Raw genomic sequence first — 17,181 nt, 5'->3', positions numbered from 1 at the left:
CACTGTCCTTTTTTCTTGTAATTCTTTATTCACAATCAGAAGACTAATTTCAAGTTCTGTAATTTGAACCAGAATCACAAAAACAGAATCACAAAACAATAATTTTTTGTTTATATCAAAATGTAGTGGTACTTTAAACCTTTTCAAGCTTCCAGATCAACGTGCTACAGTGCATGGTTCCAGTGAGAAGATTTCATGCAGAGTCCAAGAAAGGCTAATTTTTCATTCCTGTGCTTGGTCAAGTGGTTTCCTTCATTATTTTACTGCATTTTTTTTCAAGAGATAAAGCACTCTCATGAGTAGGAAGCCCTGCACTAAAAAAAAACTTCTTGCATAGCTGACCTCTACCATATTACTATTCTGTACATTTCAAATTACATCACCCAGTCCAGAAAAAAAGGCATTTACATGGAATCAGATCAAGTAAGCCTATCAGAAAAAGGCAAGAGCCCTTTTTCATGGACCAGATCACCCTCAGAATATGTCGATCTTTCTCTCTCTACCACGTACACATTCTCACAGTAGTAATCACGCCTTCCTGCCACATACACAAAGCTCCTTTCTCTCTTTCACTCACATTGCATACAATTCATTCTTTCACTCCACACAAACGTTAAACACAATGTACATTCCCGATCCCAAACTCAGCACACACGCAGTTCCCCCAAACATACAGATGTTGAGACTATAAATCACTTGGGTCTGGGCCCCAGTATGTCAAGATTGTCCTCCCAGAACTGCTTGCCGATGAGGTCGGTGTGCAGCACCACGGTGGAGGGTCGCGCCTTGGTGTGCACGTGGTTTCCCACCAGCGTCATCTGACGGCCGTCTGTCGTTGGTTTCGTGTCTCCAGACACTCCCTCCTAATAAAACGCAAAAAAACAAAACGTTTAAACGACTCACCTGCGCCACACGTACCACCCTCCCTCCTCACAACACAAAAAGCAAACGTTTCAAGACTCACCTTTGCCATAATAAGAAAACCATAATAGGGATTCTTAATTTATGTCAACTGCTGATGTTTCATATCATCCAATAACCGACAATTATTGCATTTACTCTTCAGGCCGATTGAACCTCCTAAAGACAAGCAACAAACAAAAACTGTATCATAATGCACAAACATTCCCGTGGCAATCGAGGTGTATTCTTTGTACGGAAAGTGTGGGTGCTAGGTCCAACCCCTTAAAGATTGGAGAAAGCCGTTGAAAAATGACTGCCATGTCACGTACAAGCCATGCATGCTGGACTAGAAAAGAAAGATGAAGAGATGCATCAGACCGTGTGAAGAGCCTGCAGCAAGCATTCACTCACCTACGGTCTTGCATATTTCAACACACAAGATATAAAAGTCACAGTACTTTGTACAAGTCTCTAAAGAAAAGTACATGTAACATCTTTTCATTACCTTGCATCGTATAAGGATGGTTCCTTTCCGGAACAGCTCAGGTAGGTTGTTGTAGTTGATTTTGAAGTCAGAATACAGGAGCTCATTCTTGTCACTGGATAAAGTGCCCTGTCAACAAAACATTGCCTACAACCAATGTGTGCACCTTTAAAATACTGGGAAAAGTTTGATAAAAAAGCTTAAAATTGTCAAATAAAAATCAAAAGAAAATGAACCTTTGTACCAGAACAGCCCACAAGAAACGGAAAAACATAGCCATCAAAATCCATTTCTAAACAACTGGGAAAAAAAACAATAACGCTGAAGCGAAAAAATCACTTATAAATCAAATTTGATTCAAGTCCTGGTAAAAGATGAAGATATCATCAAGACATCAGGACAAACTACAGAACAGTCTCTTGCCAATGTCCTATGCTATGTTGTTATTTGCACTGTCTGTCTAAAGAACAGTCTCTTGCCAATGTCCTATGCTATGTTGTTATTTGCACTGTCTGTTAAACGCCTCAGTGATTAAAGCTAACCCTTTTTCTCAACATGGTGTTGTATGTTTGACTCTAGTTTGTCAGCTGAAAGGTAACCCCTGACCTTGAGCCTTTCCTGTGCCTGTGCCGGCGTGTGTCCCCTCTCCTGTACCAGCTTCCAGAAACAGGTGTTGTACAGGTTGTTAATGTGACCTGCAACACAATACCGTGCTACATGTAGAATACAGGGTGACCCCCCAAAATGCAGCCCATAAAAATGTTTATAGTTTCTCCATCTTTTGACCTAATAATGACGGGCGCAGTGGCGTGGTGGTAAGACGTCGGCCTCCTAATCAGGAGGTCGTGAGTTCGAATCCCGGTCGCTGACGCCTGGTGGGTTAAGAGTGGAGATTTATCCGATCTCCCAGGTCAACTTATGTGCAGACCTGCTAGTGACTTAACCCCCTTCGTGCGTACACGCAAGCACAAGACCAAGTGCGCATGGAAAAGATCCTGTAATCCATGTCAGAGTTCGGTGGGTTATAAAAACACGAAAATACCCAGCATGCCTTCCCCAAAATCGGCGTATGCTGCCTGAATGGCGGGCTAAAAACCGTCATACACGTAACAATCCACTCGTGCTAAAAACATGAGTGAACGTGGGAGTCTAAGCCCATGAACAAAGAAGAAGAAGATCTAATAACCTCATATTTGGTGTACAAGAACTTCAGCTTATGCACAAACTGTCCACAAAGTAGCAAGTTTATAGGCCAAACAAATGTACTACACGTGCTTACTTATATGCATACACCTCAGAAAATCAATTTAGGACACTGTATTAAATGTGCTGTTATTCTGCATTTGTCACCACTATACTGCCATGAAAGAACGAATGGAGAAGGTATGCTCCTCTTTTTGTTGCACACACACACACACACACACACAGCCTTACAGTCTGCCTGTCTCCAGCTGAGGTAGTCTTTGAGGTTCTGGTCGGAGGGGTAGAGCACGACACGGGCGTCAAAGGTGGGAGCGTACTGCAGGTCCTGTGTGCTAAAGTAGCGCGGCCACAGCATGGTGAACGACGACGAGAACAGGCTCACCACGTTGGTCATCATCTTGCTGCAACCACACGCACACCATGTCATCACATACACATACAGTGGTTCCATCCCCACCACCCTCCATTTCAAGACCTTGATTTTTTTTTAGGCATACAAAAAAGTGTCAAACAGCCTGACCGACAGACAGACATGCACACATTAGACACAGACAGACAGACAGACAAACACACACACACACACACACACACACACACACACACACACACACACACACACACACTAAATTACAAGATTAAACAGGTACAAACTAAATTGGGATAATTGCTTCCAAAAAAAAGAAACAATGTAATCATTTGGTTATTTATCTTCCCGTGTCTTATAAACACTACGTTTCATGACAATAAAGTTTATTCGTATTCGTATATTCGTATTCGTATTCACACGGACACACACACAAAAGCAAATTAACCAGAAGGCGGCACAAAACACGAACCTTCCCCGCCTGTTGTATATGTTGGTGTTTTTGTGGAAGACAAAGCTGAATTCATCACTCTGTCCGTACGCTATGACGATGTCCTTGAAGTCTTCCATGACGTTTTGTGCTGCACGTGTCATTAGGTTCAGGCCTCGCTCGTCGTTAGGCTTCATATAGTGGTGACTGTCTGTAAACCTGGAACACGGCAAACGCCATCATCACCCATCATTCATGACCAGCTGAAAGCAACAAGTCAGGCTAAAAATTGTACTCCTCAGTTTAATGAAAAACAAACCACAAAAATCTCTCTCTCTCTCTCTTTCTGATCACACACCGCACGCACACACACACACACACACACACACACACACACACACACACTGACATCGCACACACACACACATGCACACACACACAAATATATATTATATTATATACACACACATGCACACCCACACACTTCCAAATAACTAAAACAGAAAATAACTGCACTTCGCGCAAAACCAGTTTAAGGAAAATCTCGACAAAATCTATTTGCGAATAGTATCTCGCAATTTTCTACCACTTCTCAAATTGTCGTCTGCAATTAGGGTTTATTCTGATCTTCAAATAAGAAGAGCTCGTCACACGATCTCGGTCACCAAGACGATCTTGTTCATCATGAAGATGACGGTCAAAGGGGAAAAACCCAGTATATAGATACCCAAAAGAATATGCATGAGTAGTGTCCCATGCACACATAATGTTCGGCAATTTCCGGATTCTTTCGGAAATATAGACACTCCTTCGGCCATTTCCGGACAAATTCGTAACATTTAGATGGTGTTCGGTACATTCCGCAAATCTTCGCCTATTTCCGGAACTGTCCGCATAACTTCGGTAAACCGACGGTGACGTAATAGGTTCGAAACTCTTCGGTCTCTTCCGGTAAACTTCGTATATTTCCGTATAAAGATGACGTAATAACCTGAACAAATCTTCGGTACTTTCCAAAAAATTACTAAGGGAATTAACTGTTGATCGTTTGGCATTTGCGATTTATTTGGGAGTCGTTTCCCTTCAACATAAATGTTGTTGAGTTGTTGGTGGCAAACCTCTGTCCTAGCCTGCCCTGCTATACCAGTTGCCGTGAAATGTGTGTACCATCGATGGACGTGAGTTCGTTGGACAGAAACATGGTGAAATCAATTGGGGAGATCCTTTGACTTTGTTTGAATGACAGGACAGGAGTTGAGAAAAATCACTCCGTGCATGCAAAATCTCCACAGAGACTAAGAGAGAAGAGGTAGGTCGTAGGAAGATAGTAGATCCAGATCTGATCTAGTACTTAAAGCGTTGTAATCCCAAAACTGACTATCCAGTGTCATGACAGCATCATGCCCAATAGAATTCAGCCTTACCAACACTACGAACGACCTCAACCCAATTTCATGAATGAAAATTTTTTTTGGAGAAACGTTATTTTTACAAGCAAAACTATGGTCGCGACGATGTTTATTTTTGAATGTTTTATGTATGTTTTATTACGGACACAAAAGCTCAGCAATGCAATTTCTCTTTTAGAGATTAATAAAGTTATTGTATTGTATTGTATTGTATTGGTTTTCTTCTACATCAGATAAAACGGCAAACGCACCTTTACCGTGCATTCGGTGACAGAGGTGTGGCAGTCTGTCGAACTTGTAAACGCAAGTTGTTCAAATAGAAGAGTTTACATTGGATCAGTCTCCAAAGACCGCTAAAATTCAAATACAGATTCCAGTATCACCAGAACATAAGGATACAAAACTATGATATGTCAATGTGTCTAAACGTTGGGCAGCGTCAGCGACTGATTGAACACACACAATAAAATACATCCCATTGACTGACAATGTCCACAACATGCAACAGTAAAACCATTCACGGGTCTCTCTTCTCCCACTGTTTTACTCACTCACACACTCCCCGCCTCCCGCTCTCTTTCTATCTCGATCTCTCTCTTTGAACCTTTCGCACTCACGTGCACGCGCGTACACACCGGCAACACGTGCGTGCGTATCATAACACAGTTGTCTAAATCCCAGTCAGGTGTACTAGCTACGAGTAAGTTTTGTCATTACCTGCAGATCAAAAAAGGAACGGACAGAGGTGGGCATTGGGGCAGCTTGGTTGAGTGGCCCGGGGGGGGGGGGGGGGGGGTTGATCTGCCAGTAAAACACTGTAAAACACAGTAAGATCAAGGACTGGAAAGCAATTTGGCTGACGACAAAGAATGGCGGCCCCTGTCATTGTACACTCGACGACAACGACCCACTCGAGACTTGTCTAAAGCCTCATAAATAGCTGCGCTGAATTGCGGGTAACTATTGCACGCCAGTGTGTCATTGCATTCCACTCGATTGATCTTATTTACGCACAGACTAGCTAGCAACACGATTTTTAGTGCTACACTCAAGTTCCTGCCTTTCGTGTATCCTGTTCGTCTGTGGTCTTTAGGATTGTAACAGTGCCTTATGCAGATGTATTGTTTATTCTCTGACTCTCATACGACAGAGCTACATGTATCTTATTAATCCGGGTAAATTGTCCAATCCACACCACTTATTGGAAGAGTGCACACCTCATTTAAATCTAAACCATGGCATTTGCAGATTGTTTAAATGCATGCACAAGCACAAACACACACACACACACACACACACACACACACACACACACACACACCTGTGTTTCAGTTTCAAAGTAGTTCATACACATAGCATTGATTAAAACCTCAGTGAAGTGTGCGAACACTATGGGAATGAACCAAGACATTTTTGCAGCAAAGCAACAGATTGTCTAATTCGACCATCTTCGTGGAACAAAAGTGCATATCAATACTCGCATGGACAGGTAAACACAACAACTTACACAAAACAGTGCATTAGCCAGGGACTCTAATGGGACATAGGCCTACAATGTATCCACGCACCGCTCGTACCAAACACAGGTAAAAGCTGTCACCGTGCGTAATACCAGTATCAACAAATACAATCCTATCACCTGCTCTGGTCGGCTTGTCATACACAGCACAAGCTAGCCAAGATCAATTCACGATTTGCTGACTTGCAATATCTGAGCAACGACCGGTGTCCGACATAAGCTCGAACGACAAAAGCTCGAACGACAAAATCTCGAACGACAAATGCTCGAATGGACAAATGCTCGACGCGACAAAAGCTCGACGCGACATATGCTCGAACGACAGATGCTCGAATGGACAAATGCTCGACGCGACAAAAGCTCGACGCGACATATGCTCGAACGACAGATGCTCGAATGGACAAATGCTCGACGCGACAAAAGCTCGACGCGACATATGCTCGAACGACAAATGCTCGAATGGACAAATGCTCGACGCGACAAAAGCTCGACGCGACATATGCTCGAACGACAAATGCTCGAATGGACAAATGCTCGACGCGACAAAAGCTCGACGCGATAAAAGCTCGAATGTCGTTCTCGGTGTTATTTTGCCTGTCTGTGTTATTTTAAAATCTGTCTGCAAAAGAGAGAGAGAGAGAGAGAGAGAGAGAGAGAGAGAGAGAGAGAGAGAGAGAGAGAGAGAGACAGAGAGAGAGAGAGAGAGAGAGAGAGGGAAGATCGTGTCGGGGTTTAGATTTGTCAATGTTATTATTTTGATTTGGCCCGGGATTGACTGTTTATCAGGAAAGGTTCAGGTAAGCGGCACTTCGCCTCGTTTGGAGAAACCCTGTGTTCAACCCAGCCATGTGGTGCGTTCATGAAAGGACGATTGAACATGAACCAAGAACCACAAATGCACTAGAAGGCTAGCATCGCCGAGTCCAGTCTATCATTGGCAAAGATCATCCCAATCTCTGGGACTTTCTCAAATTCCTGAAAGGAGAAAAAGCGCACACAGACTCATGGCAATTCACGCAACCCGCTGTGGAGAGCAACGCAAGAAGCGCCGGAAGAAAAACGAGCGACAAGAGCATCGCATTCTACGGCTGGTCAGCCAGTACGCGGAGCGCACCACAGAGCGTCTGTTCATGGAGTTCCTTTTCGGAATGGCCAACAACATTTCCTACTACTCATGATCCGGTCCTTGACGACTCTGTGTGTGTGTGTGTGTGTGTGTGTGTGTAAGAATGACACCAACAGGGACCGAGTCTGCGTATTGATGGCTACTTTGTAGTTTAACCAGTCTTATACCTTTGCATTTTACCCCTTATAATTTTTACTAGAAATCGCCTTTGAAAAATCGTATAAGATGCATATGTATAAGATGCATTAGCATTTTACCCAGTATATATTATGAAATGAAGTTATTGATGAATATTTTTGTTGTAATGGTGTGTGTGTGTGTGTGTGTGTGTGTGTGTGTGTGTGTGTGTGTGTGTGTGTGTGTGTGTGTGTGTGTAATCCAGCAGCGTGCTAACAACAACCACAACTACCACAACCACAACCACGTGATATCAAACAAATTTAGTTAATTTGTCGCTCGAAACCGTGACAGTTTCAGATATGACGTTATCAGAGTAGTTTTGACAGCATCATTCTACAGTCCGGTCGAGCTTCTGTCGTTCGAGCATATGTCGCGTCGAGCTTTTGTCGCGTCGAGCATTTGTCCATTCGAGCATCTGTCGTTCGAGCATATGTCGCGTCGAGCTTTTGTCGCGTCGAGCATTTGTCCATTCGAGCATTTGTCGTTCGAGCATATGTCGCGTCGAGCTTTTGTCGCGTCGAGCATTTGTCCATTCGAGCATCTGTCGTTCGAGCATATGTCGCGTCGAGCTTTTGTCGCGTCGAGCATTTGTCCATTCGAGCATTCGTCGTTCGAGCATATGTCGCGTCGAGCTTTTGTCGCGTCGAGCATTTGTCCATTCGAGCATTTGTCGTTCGAGATTTTGTCGTTCGAGCTTTTGTCTTTCGAGCTTATGTCATGTACCCGCAACGACCACACCAAAGGGCCACAGCTGCTTGATGACTACCTGATACACAGATTGTCACTAAGCTCAACTCTGTCAAACAAACAAAAATTTAAACACACACACAAACAAAGTCTCAAAGTCTGTCAAACAAAGGCAGAGGAAGCGACAAGCATAGACACCCATTGACGCAGACGTAGGCCCTATCATTCTGAAAACAGCCTGTTTTGTTACCCCTTCCCCTCCACCCAACTTGCATACGCTAGATGATGTCTGTATTTATTTCCAAACAGTTTAAACATACCATATGAGCAAAGCACCACACCACTTGAACACATACAACATTCACGACCTCGCGCGTCTATGCGGACAGATTCATTCTCTCTCTCTCTCTCTCTCTCTCTCTCTCTCTCTCTCTCTCTCTCTCTCTCTCTCTCTCTCTCTCTCTCTCTCTCTCTCACACACACACACACACACACACACACACACACACACACACACACACACACACACACATATATATCTATAATACATACCTGTGAAACGCCTTGCCGTCGATACGAACAACAATCCAGCAGTTAGGAATCAGCCGGTCTTCTGTCTCAAACAGTCGCACGTACTCAAACTTGCTTTTTGCCATTGTGCTGCTGCTGTGAATCTGCCTTCCGACAGTCCGCTTCGTACAGCCAGGAGAACGTCTGTGCAGTTCACAACCCCGCCTTGGAGAGTCTGAAGGAAAATCCAAAGTTCCAAACGTCTTTACATTCAAACGCAGGCCTGTATCTGCGTACAAGCTCCACGATTGAAAACCACGCCGAAAAACAGTAGTTCGCGTAGCAGCTAACACCATGAATATTGCTGTCCCTTTGTTTTCTGTTTCTTCTCCTCTGTCAGATCCTGTGTGTGCCCATGAACTCACAACAACCCGATAATGTGATCAACATCAAACGATTCTGGACAATGAATTGCACTGCAGGCAATTTCTGTTGGTTCTGCCTGGATACCCTTAGCACAAAGCGCTCAACTCGGTTCTTCTCGGACACAATAGCTTTCTTGTAATACAGTGACAATGACTGAATGAGAAGGAACGACTTGTTCAACGATGCGTGCGATCCGCGACAGTTCGATCTCACCGTACGGAGCTGGGTATTGTCTTTAGCATAATGCTGTGTATGAGTAAATGTATATATCACAACACTGTAGAACTGGTACTGGTAGCAACGTTGTGTCTGACACTCTAGTTTTGTCACGACCTGCTATCAGGGGATCCGCGGTGTAGATAGTTGTGTCTGTTGTTTCAAGTTACTCGGCGCCGAAGACAGGATTGTGGTCGTACAAATGACACCGGTGGCACATATAGACTACGACGATTGTTGCAAGGGTGAAACGGAGCGAGGAAGGGAAGGCGGGTACTGGCCCCGTCCAGACAGTCATCAACCGGCCTGCATGACACAAATAACACGTTTTATTCAGGCTGTTCGTTTATACAGCGCAAAATCCACTCTCTCTCTCTCTCTCTCTCTCTCTCTCTCTCTCTCTCTCTCTCTCTCTCTCTCTCTCTCTCACACACACACACACACACACACACACACTATGTTAAATCATATTCAAGTTCAAATACCTTATATTTTGATTACTGTAAAAACTCTCTCTCTCTCTCTCTCACACACACACACAAACGCTAGGGTAACTATGCCCCATGTGAATGTTCGCGTGCGGAAGTCTACAATTTCATCATATTCATTTTCAAATACCTTATATTTTGATTACTGTAAAAACTACTACGTAATGACCCCTCACCCACCACCACGCCTTTTCTCAAGCTCAGTAGCAAGCAAAATCCTGTCAAGCGATTCGACCCGGCGCTGTACATGACGTAACTCGCGCTAAGCATCTGACCGGACCTAACGGCGCGGCGCGCAATGTTGGTCAGGTGGTCAGCCTGTCAATACAATACGCTGCCGCTGTGTCCTAAACAATCAGCGACTTATTGACTGACGGAAAGCCGCGACTATAAGGTAATAAAGATTGAAAAGCAGGGATTAGCTCCGATCACACAGATGACAAAAACAAGCATCGGTACGATGGCTAAGGAAACACACTATAGAACAACAAGACTCGTATCAACAGCGTGATCTCTGTAAAGCTTTACTGCTTGTCTGGTCAACACAGGATCCATACTGAGGTCATTTTCCACAAACAGACCGGATGAAACAGTCATAGGCAGACCACATCCCACCGTGACAAAGTTTGGCAGCTATGCCAAAATTAAGCCAGTGACGGCAAAGTTTTTCGGCAAGTTGAAATAGTGAGTGTTTACATCGAGTGTTTGGTGTTCTCTGTGCAATCTTCTTTCGCCCTGAAGAAAATGAAAGCTCGTTCAGTCATCATTCCGCCTTAGCCGCTTCTGAAAGATATACGGAACATGCAAAAACTAGACTTTCACGAGTAGGTCTAATTCTGGGTCATGTGTGCGAAACACCATTGTGAAAAATATCATAACGCTATAGCCACTGACACTGAGGCACGGGAATTTGTGAATGAAAGGTTTTAATTCTGTTACTGGGGGCGGTGACTCAACAAATGACTCTGAGCTCATTTTGCACAGGAGAAGACGTGAACCTTTCAGAGCTGTCAAACGAATAGATAAGATAGCATGAGTCCAGTAGGAACAACACTGCCCCTTTAACACAATCAATACAATAAGCAGAGTCATCATGTTCCTGTTTCAAGTTCCACAAGCCACTGCGCCTAGTACCGCGGCGACACTTAATCGCCCAATATCCTCTAACAATTGGATCTCTGCCCATAGAATGGCGCGACATGGCTTTATGATACGGTGTCATAGGCGATACTGAACACTGCACTTCACATTAGTTTATAGACCAATGGGAGTTCCTCCTGAAAAGGTTTTAAAGTGTCAATAAAACCATTTACTACTGAATAATTACGTCGCTCCGCTATACTACATGTACATACACACACACACACACACACCCTTACTCCACCCCCCCCCCCCCCCTCGAAACCTCCAATCGTCTCCCTCGGCGACTCTTGCCGTTATCTCACCGTGGCTCAGCTCAGGAACAGTTATCATGTACAGAGAAGAAAATGACAAACACAGGTAAAACAAAAAAGAGGATAATCGAGAGCGAGGAGCAATCAAGAGAGAGAGGGAGAAAAGCACGAAGAAGATGAGGACGGGCATCAAAAGAGAGAGACAAATAGAGAAGATGAAGAAAAAGACATTATTATAGTGTACAAACCTACAGCTATTTTCCAAGCTTGAATTATATACAGTACGCCTCTGTGACAGTGGAGTGAGATAAGGAGTCTCTCCCTGACACACACCTATCACATTCCTCCCTTTCTAATGCCTTGCAACCCCAGATAACACTACTAATATACCACACACACATCCAACCGTTCAATCAACTTACCTATCCGGAACTAACGCGAGAAAAAGAGAGAGGGGGGGGGGGGGGGGTACACCACTATACATACAGCACAACAACATGAAGTGACACAGAACTTAGGGAACTGACTACCTCTGCATGCATGCTACCAAAGGCACACGACAATGCCACGACCACAGACAGGTATCTGCCATTATTCACGCAGAGTAGATGATCTGATAATGGCTAAATGACTTCTCCAACATTCCATGCAAGCACTGCGTGTAGGACTATTACACTTTGACAGCTGACTGCATGACTGCAAGGTGGGTATTACACATAATACGAATTAATGTATCGGGACTGATTGGGGGGGGGGGGGGGGGAAGGGAGGAGCGTTGTCTGTTTAGTCCGCAGTCTCAAAAAACACGTTTCCTCAATGCGCCACTAATGTCATGTTTCTTTCATCAATTGTGTACGAGCACAAGGCGCGTAAAGGTTCTAGTACCGTTACAAATTAAAATGCCCGACTCAGCGAAAGAGGGCAGCAGTACGCCTGAAAACGCGGGCACTGCCTTTGCTTGATCTCAGACCCGGCTATTAACCATAAAGCATGTTGCGTACTGTGTCTTTCACACACAGCAACCTAATAAATAAAATAAATAAAAATAAATGTTATGACCCAAATTAGCCATGAAAAAAAACCATGGCTTCAGATTTACATGCCAAAAGTTACAACAAAAAACAACGTACAACCAGTGAGATTCTTGTCTGGCACTCACAAAGATGCACACCATGACTATCATCTTGTACACAACAATAAGAAAAAACCATAACTGACAGACTTGCACTCTGTTTACTGAAAGAAACGCACACACACACATGCACACACACATGCACATACACACACAAAATGACTATGTAGTCAACAGTCTACGTGTGACGTACGTTACGTCCAAGTAAGTCCGAGACACAACGACAGACGTCTGGCACCTGTGGCTCAGACTAAGAGCAAACGATAACAACATCTTACTTGTCTATGGCCAACACCCCTCCCCTATAGCTACTTCACAGGACTCATTGAGGACTAAAACTGTAAAAGACTATCCTTGGCACAAAGGGTCAAAAATAAAAAAAATAAGGCCTTAAGAAAATAAGGCCTTATTTCTTGAAATAAGCCCTTATTTCCAACAAAGAAGGCCTTATTTCCAAATTAAGGCCTTATTTCCTTAATGTCATTTGACACAGTCTTAGGTGTTTGTGATACCAAACATCATTAAGCAGGTTGACATACCAATACAACCAACTGATTAATGTCATGCATGATCGATAGCTGTTGTTGATATGTTTGTTAAAGAGACCGTAAAGCTCCCATGTTCACAGATGCTCCTAAAAAATGTTTATCCTACATACGTGAGAGAGACCACTCATCTTCTTCTTGTCGTTTGCCTAGGTTACACTTGGAGTCCAGCTCTGGTTATGAAGCTGGTGGTGAGACCACTTTTAAGATAACAATTTTGTTCAAACCACACGTGTGTGTATCATGTAAATGAGGTCATGTCAAGCAAGTCTGACAGGAACCTGTTTTTTCCACTGCTTATGATGCCAAAGTCACCGAGACAAACGTCATTACAGAAAAAAATTGCGCTCGCTAATTCCCCTCGATGGATTTTTAGAACTAACACGTCACGATACACTTTCCAGAGTGACGTTTCTTTGCTTTGACGTAAGAGATTCCACGAGGCTTTGGAAGAGATCGAGGTTCCAAAAGAACGTCTTCAATTTCGCCGCCTCGACTGCGGGACGTTTTGAGTAAAATACACGAGAGTACAGTATGTAGGATAAACAGAATAGCAAGCCATGTAGTATTCTCTATTTTTGTCTGTTTTAGTATGAACAGAAAGAGTTTGGGCTCAATGAAAACACTGATGCCATACTTCAACATGTGCTCCACAAGCAATGATCATAATCACATTATTGCAAAGTCAGCAATGTTCAACATTGGTGTGTAGCTTTGTTAAACCATTGAAGATCTTTGCACCTTTCCGTTTTCTCACAATTAGAAGCACCTTCAGGGAAAGACAGTAGAACTCGACCTTCTAAGACCCTCACACCCCCCCCCCCCCCTCCTAATTTCAGCCCCCCCCCCCCCCCCCCTGAAGTCTCAAATGTCAGTGTCTGTAAAGTCTTAAAATTTACCTCCATTTGGGGTGGGGGGCGCTGTATCACATAACTATCTTTTCCTGTCATATGATTGGTGTCACCAAAATATGTTGTACAGTAGTTGCATGTCTCAAAGATATAATTAAGTCTTTTATTAATTTGTATGGTTTTTATTGTTTCCTCAGATGTCAGGAGACTGGTTGTACATAACTTGCATTATTCCTGATAACGTTTTGAATGCCTTGTCACAAGGCATATCTCATCATTGTTGGAGTGTATACAGGGACAGAAATCTGTGTACACTGTGAGTGTGTGTAGCCACTGTGTATATAGAGTAACACCTAGCCAGAGAGTTGGTGTGTCAACCAGTTTGACATGCTACGCTTGACTGAACCCTGACACAGTGGTGACAAAAATCAAAGCGCTAACAAGGTCTTTGGTTTAAACAAGTTTATTCAATAAATTCCATTGGTACTATAACAAGGTCTTTGAAGGCTGTTGATGATTGAAGTGTGCTCTTCTGCCCCACTTGTCCTGGAATAATGCTGACACAGCAAATACTGGCTACCCTCACACTCAGTGTTACAATGGAGGGTGGAGGCTCACAACTACTTTCCATACTTCCCACAAACACCAGTCTTTATAAGCAAGAGTCTGCAAGAGAGTATTACTTGTCAGCGTTATTGAATTGAGGTGACTGCGCAGTGTTATCCAATAGAGGAATTCTGAAAATAACTCTGTCGAGTTTGTATGGGTTGTAAAAGAGTGATGCCCTTGCTTTTTACTCTAACAAACATTGGAGGGGCCAATCACTAGCGAGGGGTGTGTCGGCCAGGACCACGTGTGAAGTTATTTTTCAGAGGAAAAGCAAGGCCAAGGGTATTTACTCTTTCACAACCCCTACAAACCCGATGGAGTTATTTCCGAAAATTGTCTACTGAGGTAAAAGCAGAAAAAACAAGTCGCGTAAGGCGAAAATACAATATTTAGTCAAGTAGCTGTCGAACTCACAGAATGAAACTGAACGCAGCAAGACCGTATACTCGTAGCATCGTCATTCCACCGCCCGTGGCAAAGGCAGTGCCCGTGGAATTGACAAGAAGAGCGGGGTATTCGTTGCGCTAAGAAGGATAGCACGCTTTTCTGTACCTCTCTTCGTTTTAACTTTCTGAGCGTGTTTTTAATCCAAACATATCATATCTATATATTTTTGGAATCAGGAACCGACAAGGAATACGATGAAAGTGTTTTTAAATTGATTTCGAAAAAAAAAATTTGATAATAATTTTTATATATTTAATTTTCAGAGCTTGTTTTTAATCCAAATATAACATATTGATATGTTTTTGGAATCAGCAAATGATGGAGAATAAGATAAACGTAAATTTGGATCGTTTTATAAATTTTTAATTTTTTTTACAATTTTCAGATTTTTAATGACCAAAGTCATTAATTAATTTTTAAGCCACCAAGCTGAAATGCAATACCGAACCCCGGGCTTCGTCGAAGAGTACTTGACCAAAATTTCAACCAATTTGGTTGAAAAATGAGGGCGTGACAGTGCCGCCTCAACTTTCACGAAAAGCCGGATATGACGTCATCAAAGACATTTATCAAAAAAATGAAAAAAACGTTCGGGGATTTCATACCCAGGAACTCTCATGTCAAATTTCATAAAGATCGGTCCAGTAGTTTAGTCTGAATCGCTCTACACACACACACACACAGACACACACACAGACACACACACGCACACACGCACATACACCACGACCCTCGTTTCGATTCCCCCTCGATGTTAAAATATTTAGTCAAAACTTGACTAAATATAAAAAGATTTGCTATCAGCAAGCATCGTCCAGCAAGATTCAGTGTACGACTGAAACAGTTCCAATGACCAAATATGACTCACTGAAGGCAGGTCAAACAATAATAAATGTTAGTAATCAAAAGTTGGTCAGTTCAACAATAGGCTCCAGGGCTCCCCAAAAACGCCCTTCCTAGAGGGTCCAGAGACCCCCAACATTATGTATCGGGGGTCCTAAAAACTTGAGAGGATCGGAAAACTAGGTTTAAAATTCCTGCATTCGGAGGGCATATTGCTCACAAACACATAAACCCTAGAGCGCTCATGGCAATGTTATGCCCATTTTTACCCTTCACACCCAAAAAACATTATGGTCATATCTGTTAGATTAACTAAATTTTCGTTGGTTCAGATTTATCAGAACATTTTGTGAAAACTGATAAGAGGTATGTAGTACGTCGAGGGACCCATTCTTGTCAGGCTCAGTGTGGAGCAGGAGCCCCTTCGTGAATTACTGACACCCCCCCTGTTAGACCTAAAACACTCAATAATCTACTAAACAAAAAGAGAGGTTTATCATGCTATCATTATATAAATATGATGAATAGAATAGTTTTGAACAACTAATTAGTGTGCCCGCGTGTGTGTGTGTTTGTGCGCGTGTCAGACTCAGTGTGTGTATTTGTAGTGTATGTCCGGGTGTATGTCTGTGTACAAACACAAGACATTATACCGAGGACTGGGTGGCCGAGTGGTAACGCACTTGCGCTCGGAAGCGAGAGGTTGCGTGTTCAGGCCTGGGTCAGGCCGCAATTTTCTCCCCCCTTTCCTAACCTAGGTGGTGGGTTCAAGTGCTAGTCTTTCGGATGAGACGAAAAACCGAGGTCCCTTCGTGTACACTACATTGGGGTGTGCACGTTAAAGATCCCACGATTGACAAAAGGGTCTTTCCTGGCAAAATTGTATAGGCATAGATAAAAATGTCCATCAAATACCCGTGGGACTTGGAATAAAGTTAAAAAAAAATTCCATCTCACACGGCATTAAGTCTCAATTGTTGACCCTGGGCGTTAAATGGAAGAAGAAGAAGAAGACACCCAAAAACCACCGCTCACAAGAACACACAAATACGCACGCACACACACTCACTCACACACACACACTATTCGCCACATGCCAAAAGAAATGTGCGGCAGATCGAGAGACTCAGGCACAATGATAGAGCAGGAACAAAACATTTACATCGAGATACATGTTAATGTTCTCACAGACTGTGCAGGGTGCACCGACATCACCGTGGCCCCAGTTTAAACTCTGTCGGCAGTAACTAAAATAAACTTCTTACTTGAACTTCTGAAGAACCGTACTTCTTCGTCTGGCCTGCGATCATCGTTAACATGAGAACGATTGTTGATCCTCTTCTGAAATCGATTTGACGCAAGCATGTGAAATGAATGGAACAAGCGTGCGTCTGCTAAAAGACCGATAAACATCC

General features: G+C 43.3%; 1 protein-coding gene across 2 annotated transcripts; it reads right to left on the bottom strand.

Moving 5' to 3' along the window:
- Window positions 1-3: 3 nt before the first annotated feature.
- On the bottom strand, window positions 4-17,168 carry LOC138981359 (probable tRNA(His) guanylyltransferase). 2 transcript variants are annotated; one of them, XM_070354252.1, is made up of 7 exons: window positions 17,032-17,168; window positions 8,858-9,763; window positions 3,427-3,603; window positions 2,822-2,991; window positions 1,994-2,082; window positions 1,409-1,516; window positions 4-863 (listed from the first exon to the last, which is right to left on the bottom strand). In XM_070354252.1, exons 2-7 carry the CDS (start codon window positions 9,169-9,171, stop codon window positions 693-695), a joined length of 1,029 nt encoding a protein of 342 aa, XP_070210353.1. In that variant the 5' UTR covers window positions 9,172-9,763; window positions 17,032-17,168; the 3' UTR covers window positions 4-692. The 2 variants fall into 2 exon arrangements, with proteins under 2 accessions (XP_070210353.1, XP_070210354.1); XM_070354253.1 differs by lacking the exons at window positions 8,858-9,763; window positions 17,032-17,168 and adding an exon at window positions 5,511-5,548.
- Window positions 17,169-17,181: the final 13 nt, after the last annotated feature.

This window comes from Littorina saxatilis, linkage group LG12 (genome assembly GCF_037325665.1).
Source record: "Littorina saxatilis isolate snail1 linkage group LG12, US_GU_Lsax_2.0, whole genome shotgun sequence".
Classification (NCBI taxonomy): Eukaryota; Metazoa; Mollusca; class Gastropoda; order Littorinimorpha; family Littorinidae; genus Littorina; species Littorina saxatilis.
Note: the sequence above shows the minus strand (reverse complement) of the source record. Positions and strands in the feature narration are given on the sequence as shown.

What these genes read in the sequence shown, in the direction of transcription:
- LOC138981359 (XM_070354252.1), bottom strand. Translation starts at nt 9,171, where the DNA reads ATGGTGTTAGCTGCTACGCGAACTACTGTTTTTCGGCGTGGTTTTCAA. An exon ending in CAGCTGGAGACAGGCAGACT is followed by an intron (nt 2,083 to 2,821) that starts GTAAGGCTGTGT and finishes ATTGTGTTGCAG; the next exon opens with GTCACATTAACAACCTGTAC. An exon ending in CCATCCTTATACGATGCAAG is followed by an intron (nt 864 to 1,408) that starts GTAATGAAAAGA and finishes GCGTTTTATTAG; the next exon opens with GAGGGAGTGTCTGGAGACAC.